The sequence below is a fragment of the Salmo salar genome, chromosome 12, assembly GCF_965601325.2.
Source record: "Salmo salar chromosome 12, fSalSal1, whole genome shotgun sequence".
Taxonomy (NCBI): domain Eukaryota; kingdom Metazoa; phylum Chordata; class Actinopteri; order Salmoniformes; family Salmonidae; genus Salmo; species Salmo salar.
Genome location: NC_138302.1, coordinates 31223880 through 31251613, shown reverse-complemented (window position 1 = coordinate 31251613; position 27734 = coordinate 31223880). Strand labels below are relative to the sequence as shown.

Genomic DNA, 27734 nt, shown 5'->3' with positions numbered 1-27734 from the left:
GACAGAGAGACCCTCACAGAGATGCAGAGACAGACAAAGAAACCCTCACAGAGATGCAGAGACAGAGAGAGAACCTGACAGCAATCCAGACAGACATCAGGACAGGTAGATGATATCCCTCCCTCCTACTACCACGGCCCTTATTGTGGCATTCAGCAGTTTGTACAGCAGAAGCACGCCACAGCCAAGCCAGTGTAAAACACAAAGACTGTTCATCTGACAACATCAAAGGCCTATTAGCTTACCATTCATTCACAGTTCACCTCAGCATGGATTGCCGTAGCAACAGCAAGTAGCAGCGATGATGAGAAAGAAGTGAGGTTTACACAGCTGTGTGTGAATGCCAACTGTCACTTTTACTGAGCTGTAATGTTCAAATGTCCCATCTGTGTGTGTGTGTGTGTGGGTAAACGGTATAGCATTTCTTTTCAAAACAAGGTCATGAGGATGTGTGAAGATCAGATAATTGTTTTCTTGAGAGCCCTTGTGTTTCACTCTCTGTATGGTGAGTGCATTTCCTAGATAAGGCTAAAAGCAATGACTTGATTTCTCACTCAACACACCCTGTGCTGTGAAATCTACCCAGCGCTTTCACTTGGTGGTGCATGTCTCTAGTCTGTTCTATTCCACCGTTTATAATATTAACCATAATTGGTCTGAAATGCAGGTAATTTATTCCTTGAACAGTAGTCCCCAAAAGAGACTGAATGCAGACGCCTGGGGCAGAATACTTAACTTGTTTATAGTCAGCCATAATATCCCTTCCATAATCAAATGTTAGCCGCAATTCATACTAATGTTTGAGATCTTTCGCTCTCATAATCTTTTGGAGTAAAGCCAAGCCAAGGCACATCCATTTCTGACTACAATATTCTAACGGCTGTAGCATGCCTTCACTAGCAAAAAGCATACATCTGAAGGACAAATAACCTGCGTTGTATAGGCTACAAAGAACTGGCTGAGGATGTAATCCTGTGGGTTTATGCCTGTTTCTGTTTGTGTGATGGCACTTAGCCCGGATTTCAAGTCAATATGCTGATGCATATGGCTGCTACCTGTACAACAGGCTCTCGCGCTGCAGATGATGCTTCAGCATCTGTCACCAATTCAAATGGCAGCTCAAGCCTATGTCTTGCAGTTCAATGTGACAAGAAGGCCATTCAAAACATTGCAACGATTGTAAAACGATATATGAAATTGAGGCCGCGCAGGCGAAGAGGCTACAATGTGTCCTCTTACTTCTGTGCGTAAAACAGAAAAATAACGGGGTTTGTAGCCTATTTCGGCTATTTTCTTTTTCGCTTGCCTTCCCTTTCCATTTGAGGGGCCTATTCGCTTTCCGGAAATATGCAAATGAAGACCACTGTATTAATTCAACAAGAGAGAAATGGAGCAGTATCAGCCCCGCTGTCGCCGAGTAACCTCTGATGAAGATTAAGGCTTCCTCAATGTAAAAATACACAGGGTCTAAGTGCTTTGTTTTGGAGCATAAACGTAAACTTCGCTCGATCCATCTACATGCATAACAAATATTTCTGTGGCACATGCAATTATAACAAGAACAACAGTAAATAATGTATAGATACCTTTATAAATAAAACAGCAATGCCTACCTGAATGTTCCCATAATCGAAGTGGCTCTTGCTCGTAGCTGCTATGTCATGCCAACACCCGGCAACCACGAAACTAGCACAGAATAAAACCTTCACAATGTCGACTTCGCCGCCTTATGAAAAATACAGTACGAAATGCTACGCCAAAGCCATCCCTCGTGCTGCTGTTTTATTAGAAAATGCGAACTCGCACAGCTGTCCGTCTGTCGGCACTTCCTCAAGAAGACCTTTAACTAGCTACAACTACTAGACAGGGTGCTGTCCACCCTTTCTCCCCTGTCCTCCCCAACTATGTAATAATACAAATAAGGCAGACATTAAAATAGCTTTAAACAGCACCGTCAATCATAAATAGAAATCATAAACAGAATGGAGTGCTTCAGAGTTTCTACACCATTTGCCATGAGGTGGTACACACACCAATCAGATTACAACACAGACATGATTGGCATGTCTAAAGCCAATGAATTGGCTTAATTAAGGTATCCTTTGTAGTGACACCGAAATTATCCACTCATGTCTATTCTTTATTCTGCGGGGAGGCGGGGCTTGCAGGTGTCATCGGCATACAGCGGTGAGCTTACTGTATGGTATTGAGTATAGTGTATTAGAGATGTATTGCCTCTCAAGAAAGATAAAATGAGGGAATTATTAAAATGTAACCCTTATTATGTAAATTGCAATTAGGTTAGGGAATTTAGCCTATACCTATATAGCGACAGGTAGCCTAAAAAAATAGCCTAAAAAATATGTCGTTCTGCCCCTGAACAAGGCAGTTAACCCACTGTTCCTAGGCCGTCATTGAAAATAAGAATTTGTTCTAAACTGACTTGCCTAGTTAAATAAAGGTAAAAATAAAAATAATGACTGGCACAGTGAACATACTCATAACAATGATACTGTAGACAGTACACAGCAAATTGACCTTAAGAATCTATAGCATGCAGGTCGGTCTGTAAGACAAAAAGTAAAGAAGAAGTTCAAAATAGCTGCAAGTTGTGTTTAATAAATTAAATGGGGGGGGGGGGGTAATAAAATGGGTTGTGAGTAGGGGGGGTTGTCTCCCTCTTCTGATTGTTCTGATGTTTTTTTAGAAAGTGGGTTGGGGGAGGTGGCATCAGGGTTTCCCAAACTGGTCTCTGCACAGTTACTTTTTGCATCTTTTTTTGCAGGGGAAGCAAAATAGTTTTGCCAGGGCGGCTGTGATCCGCGGGAAGAGAGCCTGTTTTTTCTTCGGCTCATCTGCAGCCACAGTACCTGAACAGGTGACAGAGAACAGGGCATGAAATCAGGGTCGTGTTCATTAAGGCACACAGTAGCAAAATGTTTTGAAACGGAAAACAAAAACAAGCATTTGTTATTGGCAAGTTCAAGAAAGTTCCTCCCTGTTTTAGTCTGTTCTCTTCCATTTAGTGGCTAATGAATAAGACTCTGATAACTTCATCATAGTCTCCCGTCCTTACATTACAATAGTGTGCTGAAGACAGATGCACATGTTGACTGACAAACATGAGGACTTACTATCATTGCCAAGAGGAGACACCTTGTTCTTCTTCTGGTCCTTGTTATTTCCTCGCTTCTTCTTTCCTGACTTCCTCACTTCTTCCTTCATAGCCTCTTCCTTCTCCTTCTTCTTAGTAGAGAGAGAAACAGATTTGAGTCGATGCCTCACAATCAAACAGCCCAAATAACTAAACGATCTACCGGTTCTTGTCTGTCTCACCTGTGTGGAGGTGATGTCCTCGAGATCTGTGAAGAGGGCACAGCTGATGGGCTCGGTGCTCTCAGAAAGGTAGCTAATTACCTGGGACTTCTCAGAGATGACTGAGCTTACAATGGTCTTCTCCAAACCAGTGCTGTCATCAGCCATCTCCTCTAGGTCCTCTTCAAGGGTTTCCCTCCGGGCCAAGAGCTCCTCGGTGAAGGTGACGTCACTCCTTGAGGAGGTTGAGGAGTGTGACCTCCCACTAGCACAGCTCCTCCTGGCTCCAAAATGGCAGTCGGAACTCCAGTCCTCGGAATAGTCATCTATGACTTGTGTGATGGTGTCCGCCATGCACCTGATGGCTCCCTCGCCACCAGAGCGCGCGGCACACAGTTGAGCCCGGTTGGAGTCCGAACGCAGAGACAATCTTTTAGCTGCAGTCTTCACGATGGCCTTCACCGCATCCTCCCCAATGAATTGGATGCTCTCCTCCAGGCCAAAGATGACAGAGATGTCAGCATACTTAAGGGCATGCTGGACCTCCAGAAAGAGATCCTTCATCAGCCTGAAGGGGTCGTTGGCCCTCCTTGTCTGGGGGGACTCTGAGGCCTCCAGTCGGCGCATGATGCCCTGGAGGATGAGCTTCAGGGTCTGGGGGCTCATGATGGTGGCCCAGGGAGTGCTGCGAATGCGGATGTCCTCCTCGATAAGGATCTTGCCTGGTAGGAGGGAGGGAATCTTCTCAAGGGCCTTGGTGGGCATCATGAAGCTGTCACTCACGTCGGACACCTCAGCTCCCCCCACCTCTTCTTCCAGGGTCTGGGAAGGAGCTGCCCGTGCTGCATGGGTGGTCGTCACAGAGTTGTCCTTCATGGAGGTGCTGGGCACTACCTCTTCTTCATCCAGGCAGGGTCTGGGCAGAAAAACGTCCAGAGTCTGGGCAGGAGCTGCCCATGCCGCCTGGGTTGAGGTGGAGGGTTTAGGGTATGAGACAGTCATGCCACTCACAACCACCTCCTCTTCGTCCTTGGGTGAAGAGGGACACGGAGAGTCAGGGAACCTTTCCCTGGCACCGGAATCCAATCCTAAGAAAACACACTCATATTCTGAAATGGTTCAAAGCCACATTCATGTATAACACTATGCAGTATCTAGCACATTTACTATAATGGTAATACACTGGTTATTACACAGGTTATTACATTGTTATTACTGGTCATATGAGTAAAACAGGTTATAAGTGTACCTTTCTGGATGATGAGCCTGGCCTTGTAATCGTCGTTGCAGGTACTGTTCAGGATGTCTCCCACCCTGGTGGTCAGGACCTGGTAGATGGCCCCTAGTCAAATAAACATGTATTTAATACAGGGGTGTCAAACTCATTCATTCCATGGGGGGCCGAGTGTCTGCGGGTTTTAGTTTTTTCCTTTCAGTTAAGACCTAGACAACCAGGTGAGAGGAGTTTCTTATTAAGTAGTGACCTTAATTCATCAATCAAGGGTGGAGTGAAAACCTGCAGAAACCCGGCCTTCTATAGAATGAGTTTGACATTTGATTTAAAGTAATACTTCACACATAAAATGTCTCCAAACACTGTATAGAAAAATAAGAAAAAAAGAGGAGAGAGAAAATGAAAATACCATTACTGATAATAAGGGAAAAGAAAGAAGGGGAATGTGCAGGTGCAAAAGACAGTAAAAACAACATAATAACTAACCTAGTGCCTCCTTGTTGTCATCGGAGAGGGAGCTGGAGGACTGGAGGGTCAGGAAGCTGCCCTTCTCCAACAGAGCGGCCCACCTCCCATGGGACTCTGCCTCCTCCTCCCCAAGCCCACTTGACCAGGTGGAGTCGCTGTCCTCCTCGCTGGATGTGGGGGTGTCCCCCCAGCCGTCCCTATACATCCAGTTGAAGTTGTCATTCCACATAATGTCTCTACCCGGTGGGGTGGTCGGCAGACCCAAGAAGTTCTCCAGCAGATTCTTAATGGCCCGTTGGATGAACATGTACAGCACGTCTGTGAAGAATTCATTGGAGAGCCTACGGTTGGCAGCCAGGTCTTTCAGGGTGGGCTCGGACCTGCTCTGGCGGGCCATTGGCCTCCTGCCCATACCGGTGTCCAGAAGCATCTGATACACCTTGCAGATGAGCTCCTTCCCAAAGTAGTGGACCTTCCCCCTGAAGATCCTGTTGACCAGCCTCCATGAGGACAGCATCTGCCCCAGGGGCTCCACTGCCGGGGTTAACTTCATGTCCATGATGTCATTCAGTGAAACATCATCCTCACTGCTGAACTCCTGGTGGAGTTCCCGGTCAGTGTCGGAGTGCGCCAGATGAAGAATAATATCAAAGATGTTACTGGCTGTGACACCTGCCTCTCTGTGGCCGGTGGTGGGAATGGTGGTCTGGCTACTCCTTCTGCCGCCATGCCCAGACCGGGGAATGCTGGGAGTGCTGGCAGTCTGGGTCTCGTCCATCTCTCCAGCAGGGCTGCTGGTCTCCCCAACTTCCCCTGGCCTCTCCCCAAACAGGGCAAAGACAGGGAAGGACCCCTCGCTAAGGACTTTATGGACGTCACTTCCCTTGGGCCTCCTCACTGACCCCAGTTCTCCCAACTCTGGCATGTTGGACCTGCTCGATCCCTGTGATGACCCAGGGCATCTCCCATTTCGGCTGTTGTTGCCTCTTCCAGACCTCATGTGGTGGATCCGTCTGGCGGCCTCCTGGGCACTCTCACAGGCATCCCTGAACAGCTCTGAGAAGATGCTGGAGAGCTTCTCTTCGGTCAGAGTGATGCCTGGATGGGTGTTCTCCAGGTCATCCTCACCAGAAGAGAAGAGGTCCTCCTGGGCCCTTTTCAGGATGTTACTCACAGACAGATCTGCTATGCCCTGAAGCTCCTTGTCGGTCTCAGAAGGGGGAGTGGGCGGCTGCCCGCCCAGGAGCCTTCCCTTCGGCTCAGAACTCCGCTGGTGGAACTTTTCAGAGACAATCTGGAGCACACCTGACCCCCAGCGGGATGAGTCTGACGACTCTGGTCTGGAGGTCCTGTGCAGAGCCATCACTGGGAGGAACACCTCACTGGAGACACACACCACCCACTCGATGATCTCGTCCAGGTCGCCTATTGTCACATTCTTAGAAAGAGAAACAGAAAACAACAATCTGACAGCTAGTAGTTTTTATGTTACAAGATAGTTTTTTCCGATGATCACTCCACCCTTGAAAGCAGAAAAAATGGGGGACTTACCATTTGTTTGAGGAACTTCCTGATAAGCTTTCTCTGACTGAAAAACAAACAAACACCAGGAATCATTGCCAACTTAAACTAGTGTTTACATAGATTATATTTTTTCTGCACATAATGAGGTTCACAGCAGGACTCACGGGTGAGACTTCAGGAAGATTGTTAGAGAGAACGCCTCAGGTGAAATTGGACAGGAGGCATCATCACTCTTAGCCTCGGACGTGACATCACTCTTTGGGGTCAGGAGGTCATCAACAGATGGAGAGGAGATCATTATCTCCCCATCATTAGGTGTCAGGGGACCTGGGGGTTCTGAAACAGAAGACAATCAGAATTACCAACGAACAAGCTAGTGACCACAGCAATGATTCTATTGAAGTTGTATAATCAGGAATAAACACTGTGTCACCAATACCCACGTGTTGTCTCCATTTTAGTAACTTTAGTGCCCTTCTTGATAGCTGGCAGGACACCTACAGAAAGAGGAGAGTCGTAGATATTAGTGGATCCTTCCACCATATATCCTTTTAGAATTCTATCAAAAAATCCAAGAATTTTGGAAATGGAGATGAATACTCACTGTAACAGGTTGTTCGAGATTGAAGAGTTTGAGGCAGTGCCAACACACCAACTACTTGGAGGCTTAGGTTTTTCACCCCTGCCTTAGCCTCCCTAGCACTTCTAGGCTTGATAGCCTCTCTGGCCTTCTTTTCTGCCTTTGCTATATTGGTCTCTCGGCTGGGCCTGGGGCCTTGTGGGGGCTTCGGCACAAGGTTCTGAGACAAATAACAACAGTGGGGAAATCATATCACCATAGAAACCACCTATTTCACCATAGGCATGGTGGTACTAAGTGACATGTCACATAAGGGTTAACCTTAGAATTACAATCAGAATTACAATCAGAATTACAATACTATTAGTTCTAACTAGTAGTTGGTCCATGTGTCTTAATTACGTTATTATATCGTTGTAAACTGGTTTTCAACCCGTCATATTACTAGATTACAACCAACTGGTCTCTATTACAACCAGACATTTTGCAACAGAACTAAAAGCTGTTTCTTACCTTTAGAGGGCTGTCCTTGGGGCAGTCTCCCAGGGCTGGCAGCCTTAGTCCATCATGGCCAGCGGAATGGACGTCTGTCTGGAGCACCTGCTCTCCAGCACTAGCTTGGAGGGTCCCAGTCTGGGGTACAGGAACATAAGGAATTACATTTAACTTGAGCCCTCCATTATTATGCCCACTTTTCCAACTATAAATCATAACTGTAGAATTACAATCAGAATTACAATACTATTAGTTCTAACTAGTAGTTGGCCATGTGTCTTAATGACGTTACTATCTCGTTGTAAACTGGTTTTCAACCCGTCATATTACTAGATTACAACCAACTGGTCTCTGTTACAACCAGACGTTTTGCAACAGAACTAAAAGCTGTTTCTTACCTTTAGAGGGCTGTCCTTGGGGCAGTCTCCCAGGGCTGGCAGCCTTAGTCCATCATGGCCAGCGGAATGGACGTCTGTCTGGAGCACCTGCTCTCCAGCACTAGCTTGGAGGGTCCCAGTCTGGGGTACAGGAACATAAGGAATTACATTTAACTTGAGCCCTCCATTATTATGCCCACTTCTCCAATTATAAATCATGACCTTAGAATTACAATCAGAATTACAATACTATTAGTTCTAACTAGTAGTTGGTCCATGTGTCTTTATTACGTTATTATATCGTTGTAAACTGGTTTTCAACCCGTCATATTACTAGATTAAAACCAACTGGTCTCTGTTACAACCAGACGTTTTGCAACAGAACTAAAAGCTGTTTCTTACCTTTAGAGGGCTGTCCTTGGGGCAGTCTCCCAGGGCTGGCAGCCTTAGTCCATCATGGCCAGCGGAATGGACGTCTGTCTGGAGCACCTGCTCTCCAGCACTAGCTTGGAGGATCCCAGCCTGGGGTACAGGAACATAAGGAAATACATTTAACTTGAGCCCTCCATTATTATGCCCACTTCTCCAATTATAAATCATGTCAATCTGTTTTTACAGCATATAGGCTATACTACCAAGAAGATAGCCTCATTACATATCAAGAGAGTAAGCCCCAGAATTAACAAAAAATGTTTTATCACTTATGAGACTTACTTTTTGAAGAATTTTTTTCAACCGTTTATGATTTCTATCCATTGTGCTTTCAGGCACCCTTCTCAGATTGGACCTGACATTTTTTTATAAACAAATACATTTTAAAATACATTTCAATATTTTTTTTCCAAAATCTTGGCCCGTTTTGCTGTACTCACAGAATGTCCTCTTTGTCCACTCAAAATGATTTATTTGAACATGAAGATGACTGTCCTTTGCAAATCATCAACTCAACTGTTCCAGAAGCAGGCACTGAACCTTCTCTTGAGTGCGTTTACGTCATAAGCCATATATTACGTCATGCCATTGTACATTATTACGTCAACTACAATAGCACAGAGCGACCACTCTGGGAAATGAATGCATTGTTTCTGATCACATACGAAATCTCTATAAAGTTTACAATGTAACCCAATTCACTTAGGTTCAGTTAGGTTTAATCGTATTTTATGGATAAATGTTGCCCTCTGTTGGCCATAACTGAAATAGTCAGGAATTAAGTCGCGCCATCATCAGTATGCATACTCCCACTGTTGGACTTTTAACAGCAACGGTTAAAATAACATCTATTTAGTGTCAATAATATGGACCAATCAACTTATTATGGTCAAATAAATCAAATCATTGATGGGTTTGGTGAGGGAAGACAGATGTGGTAAGCTGATTTGATCAGGGCATTATGAATAAATATTTTAAGCCAACTGCCTATTTGTCCAAGACAGTCATTACCCCTATACCCAAAATGCCCCATATAGCTTCATGTCACACTTCTATCATAATTTATACAAACTGGATGAATGCAGGCTGTTGGTTTGTAAATGTTGGAAATATATTTCATTCACTTATCGTTTTGACCTGCACTGTTGGAGTTCAGATCTAAAGAATTTCACTGTACCCTGCAATTACATCTGCGACGCTATGTATGTGACTAATAAATTAATCTAATCGATTCGAATCTAAATTCAGAAATCATTTCTGGGTGAGGAAACCTAGTCATACGTAGCTATAATTTACAGAAATCAGAAATGTTTACATTATTGCTGAATAAGCCTATCACCGTGTACTTTTTTCATAACAGTGTGGTCAAACAAGAAATTATGCCCACAATTAAATTTAGGGTAGCTGGTGAAATCCCGCCTTATTTGCTGGCATTTTCAAGATCGGCATTTGAATAGGCCAATCATGGTTCGTTTTCAGACCGGTTTGGGGAGATTGTCTTTAAAATTGACCAATAGTGGCCACGAATACACGAGCACAGTGTTTCCGGACGAAAGTACTTGAGGACTGCCCCTCTGTGAACCTAGCAAGCAGTTAAAGTCGAAGCCGATTTGAATTAACACCGAGAAGTAAGTGTATTTTAATTGCATAGGAAATGTGCTGTATTGAGTAATTTTCAATATCGCATGGATTGTAAAATGGAGACATCTATTTCTCTTTCCATAACGCCATAAGTTGCAATGTTCGGCTATATTTTTGTTAATTTTTGCTAAAACCTTGTGCGATCTGGCTAGCTAATACATTTAGCATTGCGTCAAGCTAATGTTAGTACTAGCACGGTCATGTCAGTTAGCAGTTAACTTCTGCTAGCAGTGTGTCGCAGGTTGGTTCCGAGAATTACATTTTAGGTGAAGTTAGGCCCTAGAAATGTCTTGCTTGTTATTAATTTGAGTCAACGTTTCTGAATGTTCACCCTGCATTTGGAACCTATTATTGTCCATTTTTATAGCACTTTTCTGTCATAAAGTTTGAATGAGAGGAGGCGGCTGCCATTGTCTGAGGCATGACTCCCTGTTCAGCTTAATTGAATCTGGCAACTGGCTAACTACTGTAAACTGGGTGGTCGCTGGTCCAATCCTTGTTTCTAGCTAGGTAAATTGTAATGATAGTGTCAAATGTATTCGCTTTCCATTTGCATACTATCAAACTTTGGTGGTGTGAGTGCGGCCTGCTACTAGCATTATTAGCAGCCTAGCTAGCTAATGCTATGTAGGAATACACCTCAGACCAGCGTTTCCCAAACTCGGTCCACGTTTTGGGTCTTGCCGTAGCACTACACAGCTGATTTAAATAATGAACTCATCAAGCTTTGATTATTTGAGTCAGCTGTGTAATGCTAGGGCAAACAAAACGTGCACCCCTTGGAGTCCCCAGGACCTAGTATGGGAAACTCTGTGCTAGACGGCGATGTTTCACTAGGATTCAATTCAGGAAGTGAAGTTACAAGAATCGTAATCATTTAATATAACTAAGGTTAGATGAAGAATTTTACATAGATTATTGAATTGGCATTTCAATTAACCTTCTGAATTTACTGTTCATGCAGTCCTCCCCCCCAAACTAGTCTTTCCTAGCTTCAACTAATGCAAGTACCCCTTCTCTAGAATGGCAGAGAACGATGTTGACAACGAGCTGTTGGACTATGAAGAGGATGAGGAGCCTCAGGTTGCCCCGGAGACCGCCACACCTGCGGGCAAGAAGGAGGTAAAGGGCTCTTACGTCTCCATCCACAGCTCCGGTTTCCGAGACTTCCTGCTCAAACCAGAGCTGCTCCGCGCCATTGTCGACTGTGGCTTTGAACATCCCTCTGAAGGTGAGTCTCACAGGCACTGCCCACCTTCAACCAAGGACTGTCTTTGACTTTGTCCATTCTGTGTGTCTCAAATAGCACCCTATTCCTGACATGGTGTACTACTTTTGAGCAGGGCCCATAGGGCTTTGTTCAAAAGTAGTGCTCTATATTATGGGCCCCGCTTGAAAGTAATTCACTGAGTTATACATGTATCCTCCTTCAAGGATTACATCAAACCCATCATACTATGTAGCTCAGTTAGTAGAGCATGGCGCTTGCAACGCCAGGGTTGTGGGTTCTATTCCCACAGGGGACCAGTATTTAAAAATGTAATAAAATGTATGCACTCTACTGTAAGTCGCTCTGGATAAGAGCGTCTGCTAAATGACTAAAATGTAAATACTTAAACTGGTCATCTCTGTATACCTGTAGCAAGACCCACTGGTTGATGCTTATTTATAAAACCCTCTTAGACCTCACTTCCCCCCCTATCTGAGATCTACGGCAGCCCTCATCCTCCACATACAATACCTGTTCTGCCAGTCACATTCTGTTAAATGTCCCCAAAGTGCACACATCCCTGGGTCGCTTGTCTCTTCAGCAACAAACACTCAAACTGGACAGTTTTCTCTTCATTCAAAGACTCCATCATGGACACTTACTGGCAGTTGTAGCTGCTCTTTGTGTGACGTGTTGTTGTCTCTACCTTTCCGTTTGTGCTGTTGTCTGTGCCCAATGTTTGTACCATGTTTTGTGCTGCTACCATGCTGTGTTGTCATGTGTTGCTGCCTTGCTATGTTGTCTTAGGTCTCTCTATGTAGTTTTGTGTCCCCGCCTTTTCGTAGGCCGTCATTGTAAATAAGAATTTATTCTTAACTGAGTTGACTAGTTAAATAAATACTTCTGACTTGTGTTTCTGTCTTTCAGTCCAACACGAGTGTATCCCACAGGCCATCCTGGGCATGGACATCCTGTGCCAGGCCAAGTCTGGTATGGGCAAGACGGCTGTGTTTGTACTGGCCACCCTGCAGCAGATTGAACCTGTGGACGGGCAGGTGAGTGTTTGAATAATGAAATTCATCTTTACACTGGACGCAGCCATTGAATTGCGGTTACATTGAAGCCTATTCCTCCTGGACTAAAAATAGCTTTCAATGGAGAATCCATTGAGTGCTTTTAAGTTTAGGAATGAGCTTAATATATATCTGGGAAACTTGCGTAAAGTGTTTACATCTAATCGCCAACTTTTTATTTGGCAAGTCGGTTAACAAATGCTTATTTACAATGCCAGCCTACCTCGGTCAAACCCTAATGTGCTACCCTATTGCAGTCTGAATTTGTTCTGCTTTTAATCTCACTGTTTTACACAGTGCTTTTCTATCCTATTGGATAATCTTGTGGTTTTTGTTTTTCTGATGTCCATCCTCCCCTACCTACCTCTCTGTCTACCAGGTGTCTGTGCTGGTGATGTGCCACACACGAGAGCTGGCCTTCCAGATCAGCAAAGAGTATGAACGCTTCTCCAAGTACATGCCCACCGTCAAGGCGGCCGTGTTCTTCGGGGGCCTGTCCATCAAGAAGGACGAGGACGTGCTGAAGAAGAACTGCCCCCACATCGTGGTGGGAACGCCCGGCCGCATCCTGGCCCTCATCCGCAACAAGACCCTGAACCTGAAGAACGTGAAGCACTTTGTCCTGGATGAGTGTGACAAGATGCTGGAGCAGCTGGGTGAGTAGGACGGGGGGGATGATGCCAGGTGTGTGTGTGTGACGGGAGTAAGTTGAAACTTCAAAGATGAACGGTCAATTGAACACGTGTTCAATGTACCTACTAGCATACCACTTAGAATGCACTTCTAATACACTTTCATACTAAGTAGTAGTGGATCTTGGAACAGATTGTGGTAGATGGTGTGACTCAAGGATTTAGCCAATCGGTAGGAAAGTGTATTTACGTTTTATTTGATGTAGTACTTGGATTTCAGACTGAGTGGGTCAACTTTTTTTTGTGACTGACATATTATTTTCCTATCGTCTTTCCCTCAGACATGAGGCGTGATGTTCAGGACATCTTCAGGCTCACACCCCACGAGAAGCAGTGCATGATGTTCAGTGCCACCCTAAGCAAAGAGATTCGCCCTGTCTGCCGCAAGTTCATGCAGGATGTAAGTTGGAAGGGGTTCTCATAACAACAAGTTATGTACATGTTCTGAAACTTAAAGGAGCAGTTTTTCGCACGCACACAGCTTAACCAATCTCCCTTAATTGCACTTTTAAAGAGGCAATGGGCAGTAAAAACATGAAGCATCTTCCTCGTCCCGTTTCGGTAAAAAGCTGAGGGATAGGTCTGGAGAAATTTAACCACTCTCAAATTTGTAGAGCTATGGATGCAAGGACTGACCAATGATATCAGAATGATCATTTTGACCATGTTTTGAGGCTATATAGTTTTTACTTTTACTTCGTTTACAAATATTGGAGTGAAACAAGCTTATATTTTGGGGTCTGATTGGGTACGAAAGTTGAACTGGGCTCATGAGGCATTTGTTATATTATTTTAATTTAAATGTCCAAAAGTTGGTGTAGAAACTGCTGATTGCCCCTTTATTTTTTAAGAGTTAAGTGATTTTTGTATATGGTTTAATATTCATGTACAAAGTTCCAGTCAAGCCCCTCTAAGCTTTGCCTGCTCGTGACTGTCCATCTCACAAGTGGCCATATCAGGGGGGCAGAGTGACTCTCTTAACCTGGGTCTGGGGCTCTACCCCTGCCTTGGGACATTTTCGGGAGTAACAGTCCTTGCATTAAAGCTATAAGTTCCACCCAGCTCTAGTACTAGTAATTGACGTTCACAATCACATTTGTAGTTCTTCATTCACCAACACAGAATGTGGTTTACTCAGGTATTCACTTAATGTAACTAGGTTTATAGAACTGGCCCAAAGAGTGACACTTTTTCCCCATGTTAGATTCATTTGGACACACTGTAGCAAAATGTTTTGCAATGAAAGTCCAGGTAGTCCCTCCCTCTGTTGTGTTTGGTGCTTAATGAATATCTCCTTCCTGCTGTAGCCCATGGAGGTGTTTGTGGACGATGAGACCAAGCTGACGCTGCACGGCCTGCAGCAGTACTACTGCAAGCTGAAGGATAGCGAGAAGAACCGCAAGCTCTTCGACCTGCTCGATGTGCTTGAGTTCAACCAGGTACGGACAAAATAAATATTTTCAGGGGTTTTTATGCTAAAATGTCATTTATATTAGTTTTAATCTGAGTGAGTTGAATGTATTTTGTCCATGGATTTTGAAAGTCACGTTTTAAATGCAATTATACTTATTCACGTGAACTCTGTCTATGCACCGACAAAGTTTCTGCCTGTGAGTTTTATGCCCTATGTTTTTCGTCTTCGGAGCGTACATCTATTTGACCAGCGTAAAGCCAGGGTACCATATCAGATGCAGCATGGGTTTGTGCCCCATGTTTGTCTTCGGAGTCTCACTGCCATTCTCTCCGCTGTCTGAAGGTGGTGATCTTCGTGAAGTCTGTGCAGCGCTGTGTGGCTCTGTCTCAGCTGCTGGTGGAGCAGAACTTCCCTGCAATCGCCATCCATAGAGGCATGGCCCAGGAGGAGAGGTGGGTTCTGACGGAGAGGAATAACTGGCTAAACCATACAGTCTATACACTTGTTAAAATCTGAGAGGTTTTGATTGGTATAAGCAATATTAGGATATTGCTTACACTTCAAATCATCTCAGATATCAATAAGTGCATAGGGTTTAGGGGTAGATTTGGGATTGGTCTTGGCTTTCATTGGGAAATTCTCATTAGGACAAAAGACCATTCCTTGACGACTCCGTCCTCTCTTATCCGTGAACCAATAAGTGGTTGAGGTGTCAATTCGTTAGTAGGCAAACAGTGTTCTCGTCGCCTCCTGCTGAGGAAGCACAAGTTGACATCTACCCCTCCCCTTTTGAATCAGCTGCTTACTCTGAGAAGCATGCGCATATTTAAAACGATAAGTAGCATGAAATGTCTAGCTACATCTCTTTTTACCACTTTACACATTTTAATTTGGGATGCCACCCCTGTAAATGTCATTTTCATGATGTGTGAATGGAGTCTAATTTCATACTAGCACCTTTCCTCCTCTCCTCAGTTGCTTTTGACTTTTCTTTTTCAAAAGGAGGTGGTGAGGACGGAGAAGTTGAGCAATCAAATGGAGAATCTCATTTACATGCACATTTTCTATAATAGTCATGTAGTAGAAGCTGTTATCCAGAGGGACTGAACTATAAAGTTCTCTATGATGACATGTTTGTGGGTCACAGTTTCAGTGTACCCACAGGAGTGAAGCAGCAAGTATAATGCCTGTTGTACTTATTTTAAATCTATGGATGCCTCCCTTCCTCCCCCAGGCTTTCCCGGTACCAGCAGTTCAAGGACTTCCAGAGGCGGATCCTGGTGGCCACCAACCTGTTTGGCCGAGGGATGGACATTGAGCGCGTCAACATCGTCTTCAACTACGACATGCCCGAGGATTCCGACACCTACCTGCACAGAGTGGCCCGTGCCGGCAGGTTCGGGACGAAAGGTCTGGCCGTGACCTTTGTGTCTGACGAGACCGACGCCAAGACCCTGAACGATGTGCAGGACCGCTTCGAGGTCAACGTGGCAGAGCTCCCAGAAGAGATTGACATCTCCACCTACAGTAAGCTATATCCAACCAACTAGTCTAGCACTCATTTGGATTTCATGTGCTACTGCAGTACTTTTTCATTTATTTTTTTTGTCTTAAATGTCACCCTATGTAGGGCACTACTCTTGATCAGAGCTACATAGGCTCTGGTCAGAAGTAGTGCGCTGAATAGGATGCCATTTCAGACACAACCATGTTTTCACTTCTCATTTATTCCTCTGGGTTTTGGAATTTCCTTAATTAGTACTGTTTGCAATGCCAGTGCTGCTTGCAATTGTTCCTTCAAAGGAATTGTTGATGACACTTTAGAGCATTTGGTTATTACCTAGTCATTCCAAGTATGTGATCTGTATAGTTATGCTGAAGGGATCCATTTTATTTTGAGGGTATTTTTTTTTTGTACCCAGCATCTGCCAGTCATTTTATATGGGTGCACTGCTTGATGCTGTAAACTAACCACTCCCTCTTGTTGTTTCAGTTGAACAGTCCAGATGAAAATCACCCCCTGACCAGTGAAGACGACGTGTGCGTGCCCCTCTGTCTCTGTCTTTTTTTGGAGAGGGAGAATAAAATCCTTTTTCTTTTTTAAAATAAGCATCACTTTTTTTTTATTTTTATCCTATCCTCCCGAGGCTGCAGTTTTAATGTTCTTTTCCCTGTTAATGGTTTTCTATTATTAGGTTAATTAAATAATTGAAATTAACTTTTTATACAATGTCACTGTATGCTTCTTTTTTCCTTGCTAATGGGGTTGAAAAATTCTGTCATTTTCCTTAAATTTCAAGACCTCCCAGTTGGGTGATTCCCTGCTTATTCCCTCCCTGGGAAAGTTAGTGGAATTTAACCGTACTTACTAATTAGAGAGAAGTTGGATTTTCACATTGCAGCATATCATTGAACATGAAAGATCATTGTTGAACTGAAATGAGTCAAAGACAAACCTAGATCAACACTATAGAATATCAAATTCAGTTTTGCCTGTCACAGGTAAGGGGCACTATGATCATACATTTAAAACAATTGTTTACAAATATACACTTAACAAAAATATATTTTTTAAAACATGTGAAATGTTTGTTCCATGAGCTGAAACAAGATCCCAGAAATGTGCACCAACACATGTGCACCTTGTGCTGGGGGACAAAAGGTATGCAGTTTTGTCACACAACACAATGCCACAGATGTCTCAAGTTTTTAGGGAGTGTGCAATTGGCATGCTGATTGCAGGAATGTCCACCAGAGTTGTTGCCAGATCATTTAATTTCACTACAGTAAGCCACCAATGTCGTTTTAGAGAATTTTGCAGTAGGTCCAACCGGCTTAACAACCGCACACCATGTGTAACCATGCCAGACCTCCACATCCGGCTCCTTCACCTACAGGATCGTCTGAGACCAGCCACCCGGAAACTGAAACTGGGGGTTTGCACAACTGAAGAATTTCTGTACGAACTGAAAGAAGCTCATCGTCTTGACCTGACTGCAGTTCGGCTTCGTAACCAGGCAAACGCTCAGACTTGTCACCAGTTGAGCATGTTTGGGATGCTCTGGATCGACGTGTACGACAGTGGGTTCAAGTTCCTGCCTATATACAGCAACTTTACACAGCCATTGAAGAGGAGTGGGACAACGTTCCACTATCAACAGCCTGGTCAACTATCAGAAGGAGATGTGTTGCGCTGCATGAGGCAAATGGTCACACCAGATACTGACTAGGTTTCTGGTCCACACCCTTTTTTTTTTTTTTTTTTTAAGGTATCTGTGACCAACAGATGCATATCTGTATTCCCAGTCATGTGAAATCTATAGATTAGGGTCTAATGAATTTATTTCAATTGACTGATTTCCTTTTATGAACTGTAATTCAGTAAAATCTTTGAAGTTGTTGCATTTATATTTTCGTTCAATGTATTATTAGGAGGAGCTCTATTCCTCTCTTCCCCTCTGCCCTTTCTCTCTTCTCCCCCTCCCTTTTCTTCACATTCATACAAACTTATTTTCTATTTCAGAATACGGCTACTACATTTCCTCTATCTACCTATTTCAGACTTATTTAGATAATTAGTGGAATGAAATTATAACATTGTATTTAGCCCTCTACATTTAAATCTTAATCTGTAGGCAAATGTGTATTTTAAGATATCTTAAATGTAAAGGTTATAATATATGCTGGGTAAGATCAGGCCATAGTGCGGTGTTTTTGAGTGTCGGGTCAAGTTGCCTCTAGACACTGATCTTGGGTCAGTTTTGCACTTTCCCCATAATGGCTAAGGTTACGATTTGGGGAGTTGAAGCTGATTCTGGGTCTGTACCTAGGGGAACCTTCACCCCTTTAGCTTGTTTTCTTTGTGGACGTACTGTACTTTACGCCAGGCTGTCAGTAGCACCACATATAGGGGCGGAGCAGGAGATGTGGAGTATGCTACCTCCTCCCCTTGAAAAAACAAGCTCTGTTACCACAGAACACCTGTCCTCCCTTTCTCCCCCCCCCTCTATCCCTGTACGCTTCCTTTCTCTCCATTTCTTCTTCCTCTCAGGCAAGCCTTCTCCCACTCTTTTCTTCTCAGCCCAGTTCTTTGTCCATCGCTTCCATTGGTCTTCCTTGCTCTCTCCATTCTGCTCTCAGCCACTCACTCATTCTCTCCTGCACTGTCTTATCTGTATCAAGTTCCATGCTTTGTGTTCACCCTGTGTGACTGGCCTTAGAAACACAATATCATCTGTTTCTCTGTTCCGTTGTGTCATAAGCGCACTCTATTCCCTACATAGTGGATGACTTTTGACCAAAATCCATAGAGCTCTGGTCAAAACTACTGCACTACATAGGGAATAGGGAGCCATTTTGGATACATCCATAGTATTGTGCTCCTCAATCTCTAATGTACTGTCTATCTGTATTGTGTTCAACCTGTGTGACTAGCCTTAGAAACACTATCAGCTATTTCTCTCTTCCGTTGTGTCATAATATGCATCCCAAATGGGGATACATAGGGAATAGGGTGCCATTTGGGACAGACATAGTATTGTCCTCCTGTGGCCTATTTATCATATGGCTTCTGACGGTCACCTCAACAATTGTCAAACCAGGAATAACCTCCAACTTGACTTGTTCTCAAATGGGCTGGTGCCTTAGTCTTTGAAAAAGCACGTTTAAAAAAAATAATCTATGTCCCAGTCTGTCTCATCCAGCTCAGTGATGTGGCAAAAACCTGTGATCGCCGGTTAAATAGGTCTCTCAAACCCTGTACCCCTGGATTAAAATAGATGGGCCATGACTTCCGTCTCCAATGGTCACATCATTACCACTGGTGACAGACAGACCGTATGCATCCCAAATGGTACCCTATTCTTTTTTATAGTGCACTACTTGTTATCTGGGCCTACAGGGCTCTGATCAAAAGCAGTGCACTATATAGGGAATAGCGTGCCATGTGGGATGCAAACATCTTTTAAGACTACAGCAGTGTTTCCTGAGTGGTGGGTGAGAACTAGCTGGTAAATTCAAACGTATGCAGTTGTCACAAAGTGCTTTACAGATACCCAGCCTAAAACCCCAAAGAGAAAAAAGCACAGTGGCTAGGAAAAACTCCCTAGAAGGAAGGAACGTAGGAAGAAACCTCGAGAGGAACCAGGTTCGTTTAAAAGGCTTTCAGTGGATCACAACTCGAATATGGAACCACTGCCCCTCAAAGAGAAACAATGAAACACCTGCCAGTTCAGAGGCAACTCTATTTACATATGAGCTCTATGGACTACAACCCCCTACTGAGTAGTAGCAATGCTGCTATAGGCAGTCTATAGGAGACCAATATGACTGTTAACCGTTCATATTGTTCTCACCTGCACCTTCTCCCTATCATATTTCATGCATTCTTTCATCAAATAAGGGTTGTGTGTTTGAGGTGTGTCAGGAATGGAAAGAGCACAAGGGAGTAGCTAACCACAAAGAAAGAGAACTTGATGGGAAAAATGGGAATGTAGTTTCGAGTGGGAGTCTGGGAGAAGACATGGGCTTTTAGTAATAAACAGGGTTAACCATTAACTTTACAATACACACCAAGGTCTATCATCATGGCTGTGTCAGAACAGACCACCTCAATTCAAGACGGAAAGCTAGGCAGACATGGGGGTCGTTTTTAACAATCAAGACCCAGACAGTACCCGTTCTTTAGTGGAAGTAGACAGTGCATAGGAAGTAATGAAACACATCTGTGCAGTCCACAAAATGGACAAGGTTTTATTAAGCCACAAGTAGGTAGACAAGGTCTCACTTCCCTGAAATCATGTAATACCTATACTCTTAATATAACTTTAATGTTTTGCATTACACCTTGACTACTTACATCTTTTGTACTGTTACACTAATATCAAAACCACCGGAATGCTTCGCCCTTTCTGAGGTGCTGTTGCTATAAGTATTGCTGTACTGTACTGGGAGTGTCTGCGGCGCTCACCAGCAAGCCGGGTATATTTATCTTGGTGTTAGCAGAGCGGTGGCTACAAAGGTGGAATGTCAGTAAGCCTAAATGTGACTTAAAAGCACCAGTTGCATTTTAGTCCAGCCAATAAAATAAACACGGACTACTTCTACGGATTTTTATGAATGACCGTATTCATCCCCAAGCACGCCCCCCAATCAATTTGTAGCCCTCTCCTTAACTCCACCCATTTGGAATGTCTGGCCCGCTGCCGGAATGATAATTGGCTGGACATATGGCGATGCATGGGCGGAGTTTCTGCGTAGCTGACGAGTTGGTATAAAGTAGATCAGGATACTCTGTGCTGTGACGATCTCGGGCAAGGGATGAAAAGAACTGTTCTCTACACTTCAACGGCTTCTATTCATCTAACGCAACTGTGCGACTGTAGTCTATTCTTGAAAGAGGATTCAAAAGTTCAGAACTGTCTTCAAGCGGACTAATAACGAGATCAGAGCTTGTTTTTTGACAACTGTCTACTGTTTCATTGGAATTTTCAATAATTATGGCTAAACGTATCATCTTTGTTTTCTTGACAATGGCAGTCACCAGTCAGGTAAGTCGTATCACCTTGGCAGCTGTCAAATTAGTATGACTTTGATCATATGCAAATCATGCAACAAAATAGCAATGGATGAGTGGATTGCTTAGGCTGTTTGCAATGAGCAGTTGGAGGTGATTTGACTGTCATACACAAGTAATTGTATTTTAGAGAGACACAAGTGAGAACTTTGTCTACCGTTTCATTTTCTGTTGCCTGAAGATATATATTTTCAAACTGCTGTAGCCTACAGACTATTTGGTAACACTTTTACAAGACAGTGCTACTGTGTGTAATTACAGTGTAACAATTTTGTAATTACTCATTGTTACAATTAGTTACAATGTACTTACAGTAGTAATCCTTAACCCTAACCCAGTGTACTAATGAGTAATTACAATACTTGTTACACCGTGATTACAGTAATAATTACAGTTATAAGGGCACTGTAATGTAAAATGTAACCAACTATTTTTGTAGCCTACCAGTCCTACCTTGAATTGTGTCTTTTTTTTTATAGACATGTGTGTGCTTGTCAAATAACTTTGACTCACTGTCTGAGGGTGGGACTTTTACATACTGTAGAATTTTTTTTTACTGGAAGAAGTTGGCACGGAAGACTAATGTACTGTTACTCGATTCACGAGTTGGCAGGGGATTGGGTACAACACTTAAACAGCTGCCTAGACAGACAAGACATCCACGGGGATGAAGGGGTAGAAATTATATGAGCAAATTAGATTGACTACTTCAAATTGAAGTTAAAGTATATCAATTCATTGTAAATGGTGTTCAAAACCACTCCAAAGGGGACACAATAATCCATTTAAATTATCAGTTGACATCTCACAATGAATATAAAAAGATCAAAATAGACTCGTAGAACATCTGTATCACTAGTAGTGTTTTACCCATGAAGGCAGACCACAACAAGAAATGACATGACAAAAATGACTTTTTACTTTCCTATGCTTCTCTCTGTTTATGCCTAGGAACCTAAACCTCTCCTCTATCCTCCCCCCTCTTCCTCTCTCCTCCCCACACCTCCAGGTGGGTGCCAGCTGCCCAGCGGTGTGTGAGTGTCCAGCCATGCCCCTCTCGTGCCCCCCCGGGGTGAGTGCGGTGGCCGACGGCTGCGGGTGCTGCAAGGTGTGTGCCTCCCAGCTGAACCAGGACTGCAGCCCCACGATGCCCTGCGACCACCACAAGGGACTGGAGTGCAACTACGGCAATGACGTGACCCTGGCCCAGGGCATCTGCAGGGGTAAGGTTGTGATAGGGGGAGGAAGTGGGGCTTTTGGAAGTGTGTATTGTAGAAGTGTTGGGATTCAAAGTGTGTAATGTAGGTTGTAGGTGTTCAGTGTTGGAACTATGATGAGGTGTAAATAGTGTATGTGTATATCTTGTCAAGTGTGGTGTGTAGTAGTTAGTTGATGCTCTGGGTAGGAGGATTTAGAGTGAGTTTTCGAAGACAAGGGACTAGAGAGGATGTTTTAGAGTTTTTATGTGATAACATCTTAGGGTCCATGTATGAGAAATATTACCGTAGGACTAAACCATGTGTTGAAAGTCACCACAGCCCCAGGACTTAGCACGTTGTATCCCAGTGGGGGAGGATATTTGGATGTTAAGTAGATTCCTTATGGAGCTCAATCTCACAGAATGGAACTAGTTCTATCTACATCAAACCAAGATTCCAATCCTTCATAGACTAAGAATGGAGGCTCCACCGTGTCCATGATATGCAGACAGAGAGACTCTTCTGGATTCTTACTCACAAGACTTCCTTCCTCTGCCCTTTCTCTGACCTCTGACCTCCCTCTAGATCTAAGTGTTCTCTCTGGGTTACAGTCTGTGTGCCATGTCAGTGTCGGTTATTGTGTGTTTGCTAGTTGTTAAGGGGAGGATTGGGTAAAGGGGGTTTCAGCTGGTGTAACTGGAGTATATGACATATTCCTCCCGGTCATACCTGGGATTGTCAGTGGAAGTTCTTGTACTTTGACTTTAAAACACATCCTCATATTTAGACTCTCCAGAGACATGGATGGATGGTTCCCAAAATACCCCCTCGTTACATGATAGCACATTACATACTATAGATAGTAAGCAGTTCCTTGGTCCTGCTGATGGTTTTATGTGTATATAAATCATAAATATGTTACTACCTCAAAGTGGTCTGAGTATCCATCTAAACTGCCCCTAAAGAAATGATGAAGTTGAATTGAGTTGTACTGAACTGTACCTAACTGTACTGTGCTGAACTGAATTCAATGGAATTCAATGCGTTCTCCTCATTTCCCTCTCTTAACAGCGAGAAAGGAGGGTCGTACGTGTGAGTACAACGGGAGGATCTACCAGAACGGTGAGAATTTCCGCGCCGCCTGTAAACACCAGTGTACCTGCATCGACGGCGTCGTGGGCTGTTCCCTGCTCTGTGCCAACCGTCTGCCCCCCGCCACCCCCTCCTGCCCCTACCCCCAGCTGGTCAGGGTACCAGGGCAGTGCTGCTTCACTGTGGACTGCCACAAGGGTACCTGGCGCCTTCCCCCCACCAAGCAACATCGCAAACCAACACAACCCAAACCTCAGCCAGACCAGTACCAGCCGGATAACACACTGGGCAATGAGCTGGTGGAGAGAGGCAAGGGCTGGGAGAATGAACAAGGCTACAAGCACCTACCTGGTGAGGAGCTGTTGCACTCTTGACATTGACCAAATGCATTGTTATTGATCATGATAGATACTTGGCTGTAGCTTATCATGTACACTGAGCGATCATCGCTAGCACTATTAGCATTTTTGGTATAATAGTTGATGACTATTGGTCGATAGTTACTCACGTTTGTCTGTACATCAGTCATGTATCCTGGTTCCTTCCCTCTGTGGTATATTCACCCTATAACTCCCTTCCTTCCCTCTGTCTCCCATGCTCCTCTTCCTCCCACCCTTCCCAGTATGGAAGCATTCGTTGGAGAAGTGTGTTGTCCAGACAACGGACTGGTCCCATTGCTCACGAAGCTGTGGGATGGGAGTGTCCTCGCGCATCACCAACGACAACGCCCAGTGTAAGCTGGATAGAGAGACGCGCCTCTGCACCATCCGGCCCTGCGGTGACGTAGCCATCCCACCCAAGGTCAATTCTAGATTTAAACAACGCAGTAGGCAACTGTGTAGTGTATGTGTGTAGTGTGTGTAGTGTGTGTCTGTGTGCCCATCAGTGTGACTGCACATATTTTCATCATCATCCCAGGCAATAACAATATCTCCCTTATCATTTACTGATCTGGTATCACTTTGATAACAAACCCCAACCCCCCAGACCGTTTCCTCTGCGGAGCACGTCCCGGTGGGAACAGACTAGCGTTGATTTACTCACGCTGGCGGTGGCACCCTTTTAAATATAGTCCCCTCCACCCCACCCACAGCATTCCTGCCAAGCAACTGTCCATAGCTAGGCGCCTGGGCCCTGTGCACTCAGCCAGGGAGATGGTGTGTCTATATTAATCCGCATCTGTTTCTCTGGATCAGTGCTTGCGACCCAAATGCCACACCCTATTCCCTATTTAGTGCACTACTTTTGACCGGGGCCCATAGGGCTCCTGACAGTGCCCATAAGGCTCTGGTCAAAAGTAGTGTACAATGTAGGGAATAGGGTGCCATTTGGGATGTACAACTGTGGGCTGGGAGATTATAGCTGATTTACCACTGAGACGAATAAGGCCTCTGCCTATCAGAGTGCGAGATTAATGAGTTTCAGTGAGTTTGATTTAAAACTTTGTTTTGTCACTGTGTTCAGTTAATTTCATAACTTTACTATAATTGAATTAACTTCAGTTTTGTTTTCAGTACTGACACTTTGTTAGTGATAAGTGATAAGTTCATGATGATTTGGTTGCATAGGCCTTCCGGACTTTGAATTCAAAGATGTTTTAAAGATTTCTGCAAAAGTTTGTCATTTTATTGAAACAATACAGGTGCCCCAACAGTACAGCATGAAACTTTTACTTTCCTCTGCCCTCTCTGATTATCTCCCTCTTTCTCTCTCATCCTCTCATCCCCTTCCTCCTTCTATTCCCTTTACAGAAGGGCAAGAAGTGCTCCCCGACTCCAAAAGCCCCAGAACCCATGCGTCTGTCATATGGCGAGTGTCAGAGTGTCCGCCTCTACCGGCCCAATTACTGCGGCGTGTGTACGGATGGCCGCTGCTGCTCGCCGCTTCGCACGCGCACCGTTCCTGTGATTTTTATGTGCCCGGATGGCAAGCGTTTCCAGAGAGACGCCATGTTCATCCAGTCGTGCAAGTGTAGCAAGGAATGCGGCCATCTCAACGAAGTGGCCTTGCCACCACAGCACTGGATGTATGGAGACACACATAAGTTCATCGACTAGCTTGATCGTGTTTTAAAAGAATCCTCAAACTTGACTGAGAACATTGACATGGGAAGGGTGACATTTTTTAAATAAATACTATGGGCCTTGAGGGTAATTTTCTCTGCAGGCCTCAAATAACAGAACTGAGCTTCACAATGGGCTCTCAGTGAAAGCCTGGCACTATAGTAGCAAACTCCCAAATAGTAAAGTACTTACTGTATGTTTGACTGGAGTGGTTTTGATTGACAGGTGATCCATTCACTCCTGAATGTTCCTCAGACATGGCTCTGAACTCCGGCCTACAGTCCCACCTGGCGTTTTTGTTTAGTTACGGTGTGACATAAGGAACAGGACCCAGCCACGAGTTGCTAGGGCCTCCAGAGCATCGGCAGAGAGAAACAGACGACAACACAGCACTGTGTTGTAGAACAGAAACACATGAACTTGAAGGAACTGCACAGGGTTATTTGCTGTATAAAGTGAGATGATGCTTTGCCTACACTAACCAGGGTCATATTCACTAGGCACCAAATGGAAGAAAATAGTCTGACACAGGGAGGGACAAGCTGAAGTTGTTCAATAATAAATACTTGTTTTGGTTATCCGTTGCAAAACATTTTTCTAGGGTGTGCACTAAGACTACAACCCAGCTCTATGAGGGCTGGCGTGATACCGGGGCATCCCACAATGCACTGAGAACAGTGACTTTAGAAGATAAGTGACATCAAGCCTGGATGGGCTGGAACGTCTTGATGACGAAGAGACTGACAAGATGGAGCATTTAGCTCAGCGCAGGGTACTCGCGTGTTAACATTATTTATTCGTATTCTTGTCCAAAGAACTTGACACTAACTCTCTGCAGTAGAGAGTGACGTTCAGTGTAGTTGGGATGATGAGCCGTCTAAAAACAGATGTTTATGTGAGAGGTGGTAATGAAAGAAATGTGTGTCTCAAATGGCACACTATTCCCTATATAGTGCACAAAGTAGTTCTGTATGCAGGGAATGGTAATGATAGCCTGTCTCCACTGACTGCAGTACTAAAAGGAGCTCTGTCTGTAAATGAGACGTGTTCAGAAATGACTGGACCAATACCAATTCACTTCAAATGACCTCTAATCTCTTACCATATTCAGACACGTTTTATTAGCATGAATGACAAAGCCACTGTTGCTAAAGCGAAGTGAGATAATGTACAATCAACAATAACAGTAAAAATAATGAATACATAATAATGATAATAATAATTAGAGAATAATCAATAATGAATAACATTGGCGAATAATCTTCAATATTGTGTACATGTTTGGGATTCATTCATGTATTGTGTTCTGTTCCTGAAATCCGAAAAACTATTGCTTATACATCTTTAATGATGATTTGTTACTCCAAAACTGTCATATGAAATGTTTTACTATAAAACTGTAATATACAATTGTACAACGTCTACTTCAAATGTATGTTTGTCATAACTGAGAATATGTAGCCAAGCTATTAAATGGCACTAGTGATTGTTGGTTTGCACATGATACTAAGCTGACCTGCCTGCTTCAGAGTTTCAGTTACATGTGATGTTTTATTTTAACTTGGCTTGTATCGTTTCCTATTCTTTCATTTGGCAGTCATTTGATTAGCCGGTAGCAAGAGGTTGATAAACTGAAGGGGTTCGCAAAACACACCTACTTGGCTGCTGACATTTTTGGGAATGTGTTAAAGGGATAGTTCACCCAAATTACAAAATGACATATTGGTTTCCTTACCCTGTTAGCAATCTATGGGCTAGGTAAGACAGTAATCACTGCTTTGGTTTTGATTACATGGTCACTGTTTCCACTATTGGCACAAATCCAATGCAAGTCAATGGTACCGCTATAAGCATTTTTCACGCTTCATGTCCAAATCATCTATAGTAACTTCCCTGAGCTACACAATCAATTTGAGATACTTTAGGATGATTTGGTCAGTAAGCACAAAACAATGCTAATATCAGTACCTTTGTGCCACACATGCAAAAAAAGTTAGGATTTGGAGACAGTGACCAGGTCAACAAAAACCAAGCATGGATTGCTGCCATACCTTGTCCATAGATTGCTAACATAATAATGAAACCAGTAGCCTGTATGCCATTTTGTAATTTGGGTGAGCTATCACTAACTGCGGACTAATGAACAAAATAGTTAACTCTTCCTTTAAAATAACAGTGGCTTTTTAGCATCCTTTTCACCCTGGCTCAGCCTTAAAGGTGTATTCACCTTTAAGGCTGAGCCAGGGTGAAAAGGATGCTAAAAAGCCACTGTTATTTTTATCACTAAACAGGAACTCCAGCATTGATGCCATCAACACAAACAGACAGGGTACGGGGGATGCTGGCGGGTG

General features: G+C 43.9%; 3 protein-coding genes across 5 annotated transcripts in view; 2 read left to right on the top strand and 1 right to left on the bottom strand.

Moving 5' to 3' along the window:
- Positions 1 to 2020, bottom strand: part of LOC106564642 (EVI5-like protein) — a 38696-nt gene extending 36676 nt beyond the window's left edge. For both annotated transcript variants that reach the window (XM_014130810.3, XM_014130813.3), the window contains exon 1: positions 1614 to 2020. The gene's annotated coding sequence lies outside the window, so the exon portion shown is untranslated. The remainder of the gene's footprint in view (positions 1 to 1613) is intronic.
- Positions 2021 to 9923: 7903 nt separating this feature from the next.
- On the top strand, positions 9924 to 16685 carry LOC106564644 (ATP-dependent RNA helicase DDX39A). Of its 2 annotated transcripts, none has more exons than XM_014130817.3 (9): positions 9924 to 10053; positions 11089 to 11297; positions 12204 to 12331; positions 12729 to 13005; positions 13323 to 13441; positions 14349 to 14480; positions 14798 to 14907; positions 15690 to 15982; positions 16449 to 16685. In XM_014130817.3, the coding sequence occupies exons 2-9, from the start codon at positions 11090 to 11092 to the stop codon at positions 16463 to 16465; spliced, it is 1284 nt and encodes a 427-aa protein (XP_013986292.1). In that variant the 5' UTR covers positions 9924 to 10053; position 11089; the 3' UTR covers positions 16466 to 16685. The 2 variants fall into 2 exon arrangements, with proteins under 2 accessions (XP_013986292.1, XP_045547172.1); XM_045691216.2 differs by lacking the exon at positions 9924 to 10053 and adding an exon at positions 10289 to 10307.
- Positions 16686 to 20750: 4065 nt separating this feature from the next.
- On the top strand, positions 20751 to 26898 carry LOC106564645 (CCN family member 1). The gene is made up of 5 exons (XM_014130818.2): positions 20751 to 21003; positions 22039 to 22252; positions 23300 to 23671; positions 23943 to 24121; positions 25072 to 26898. The coding sequence occupies exons 1-5, from the start codon at positions 20953 to 20955 to the stop codon at positions 25375 to 25377; spliced, it is 1122 nt and encodes a 373-aa protein (XP_013986293.1). The 5' UTR covers positions 20751 to 20952; the 3' UTR covers positions 25378 to 26898.
- Positions 26899 to 27734: the final 836 nt, after the last annotated feature.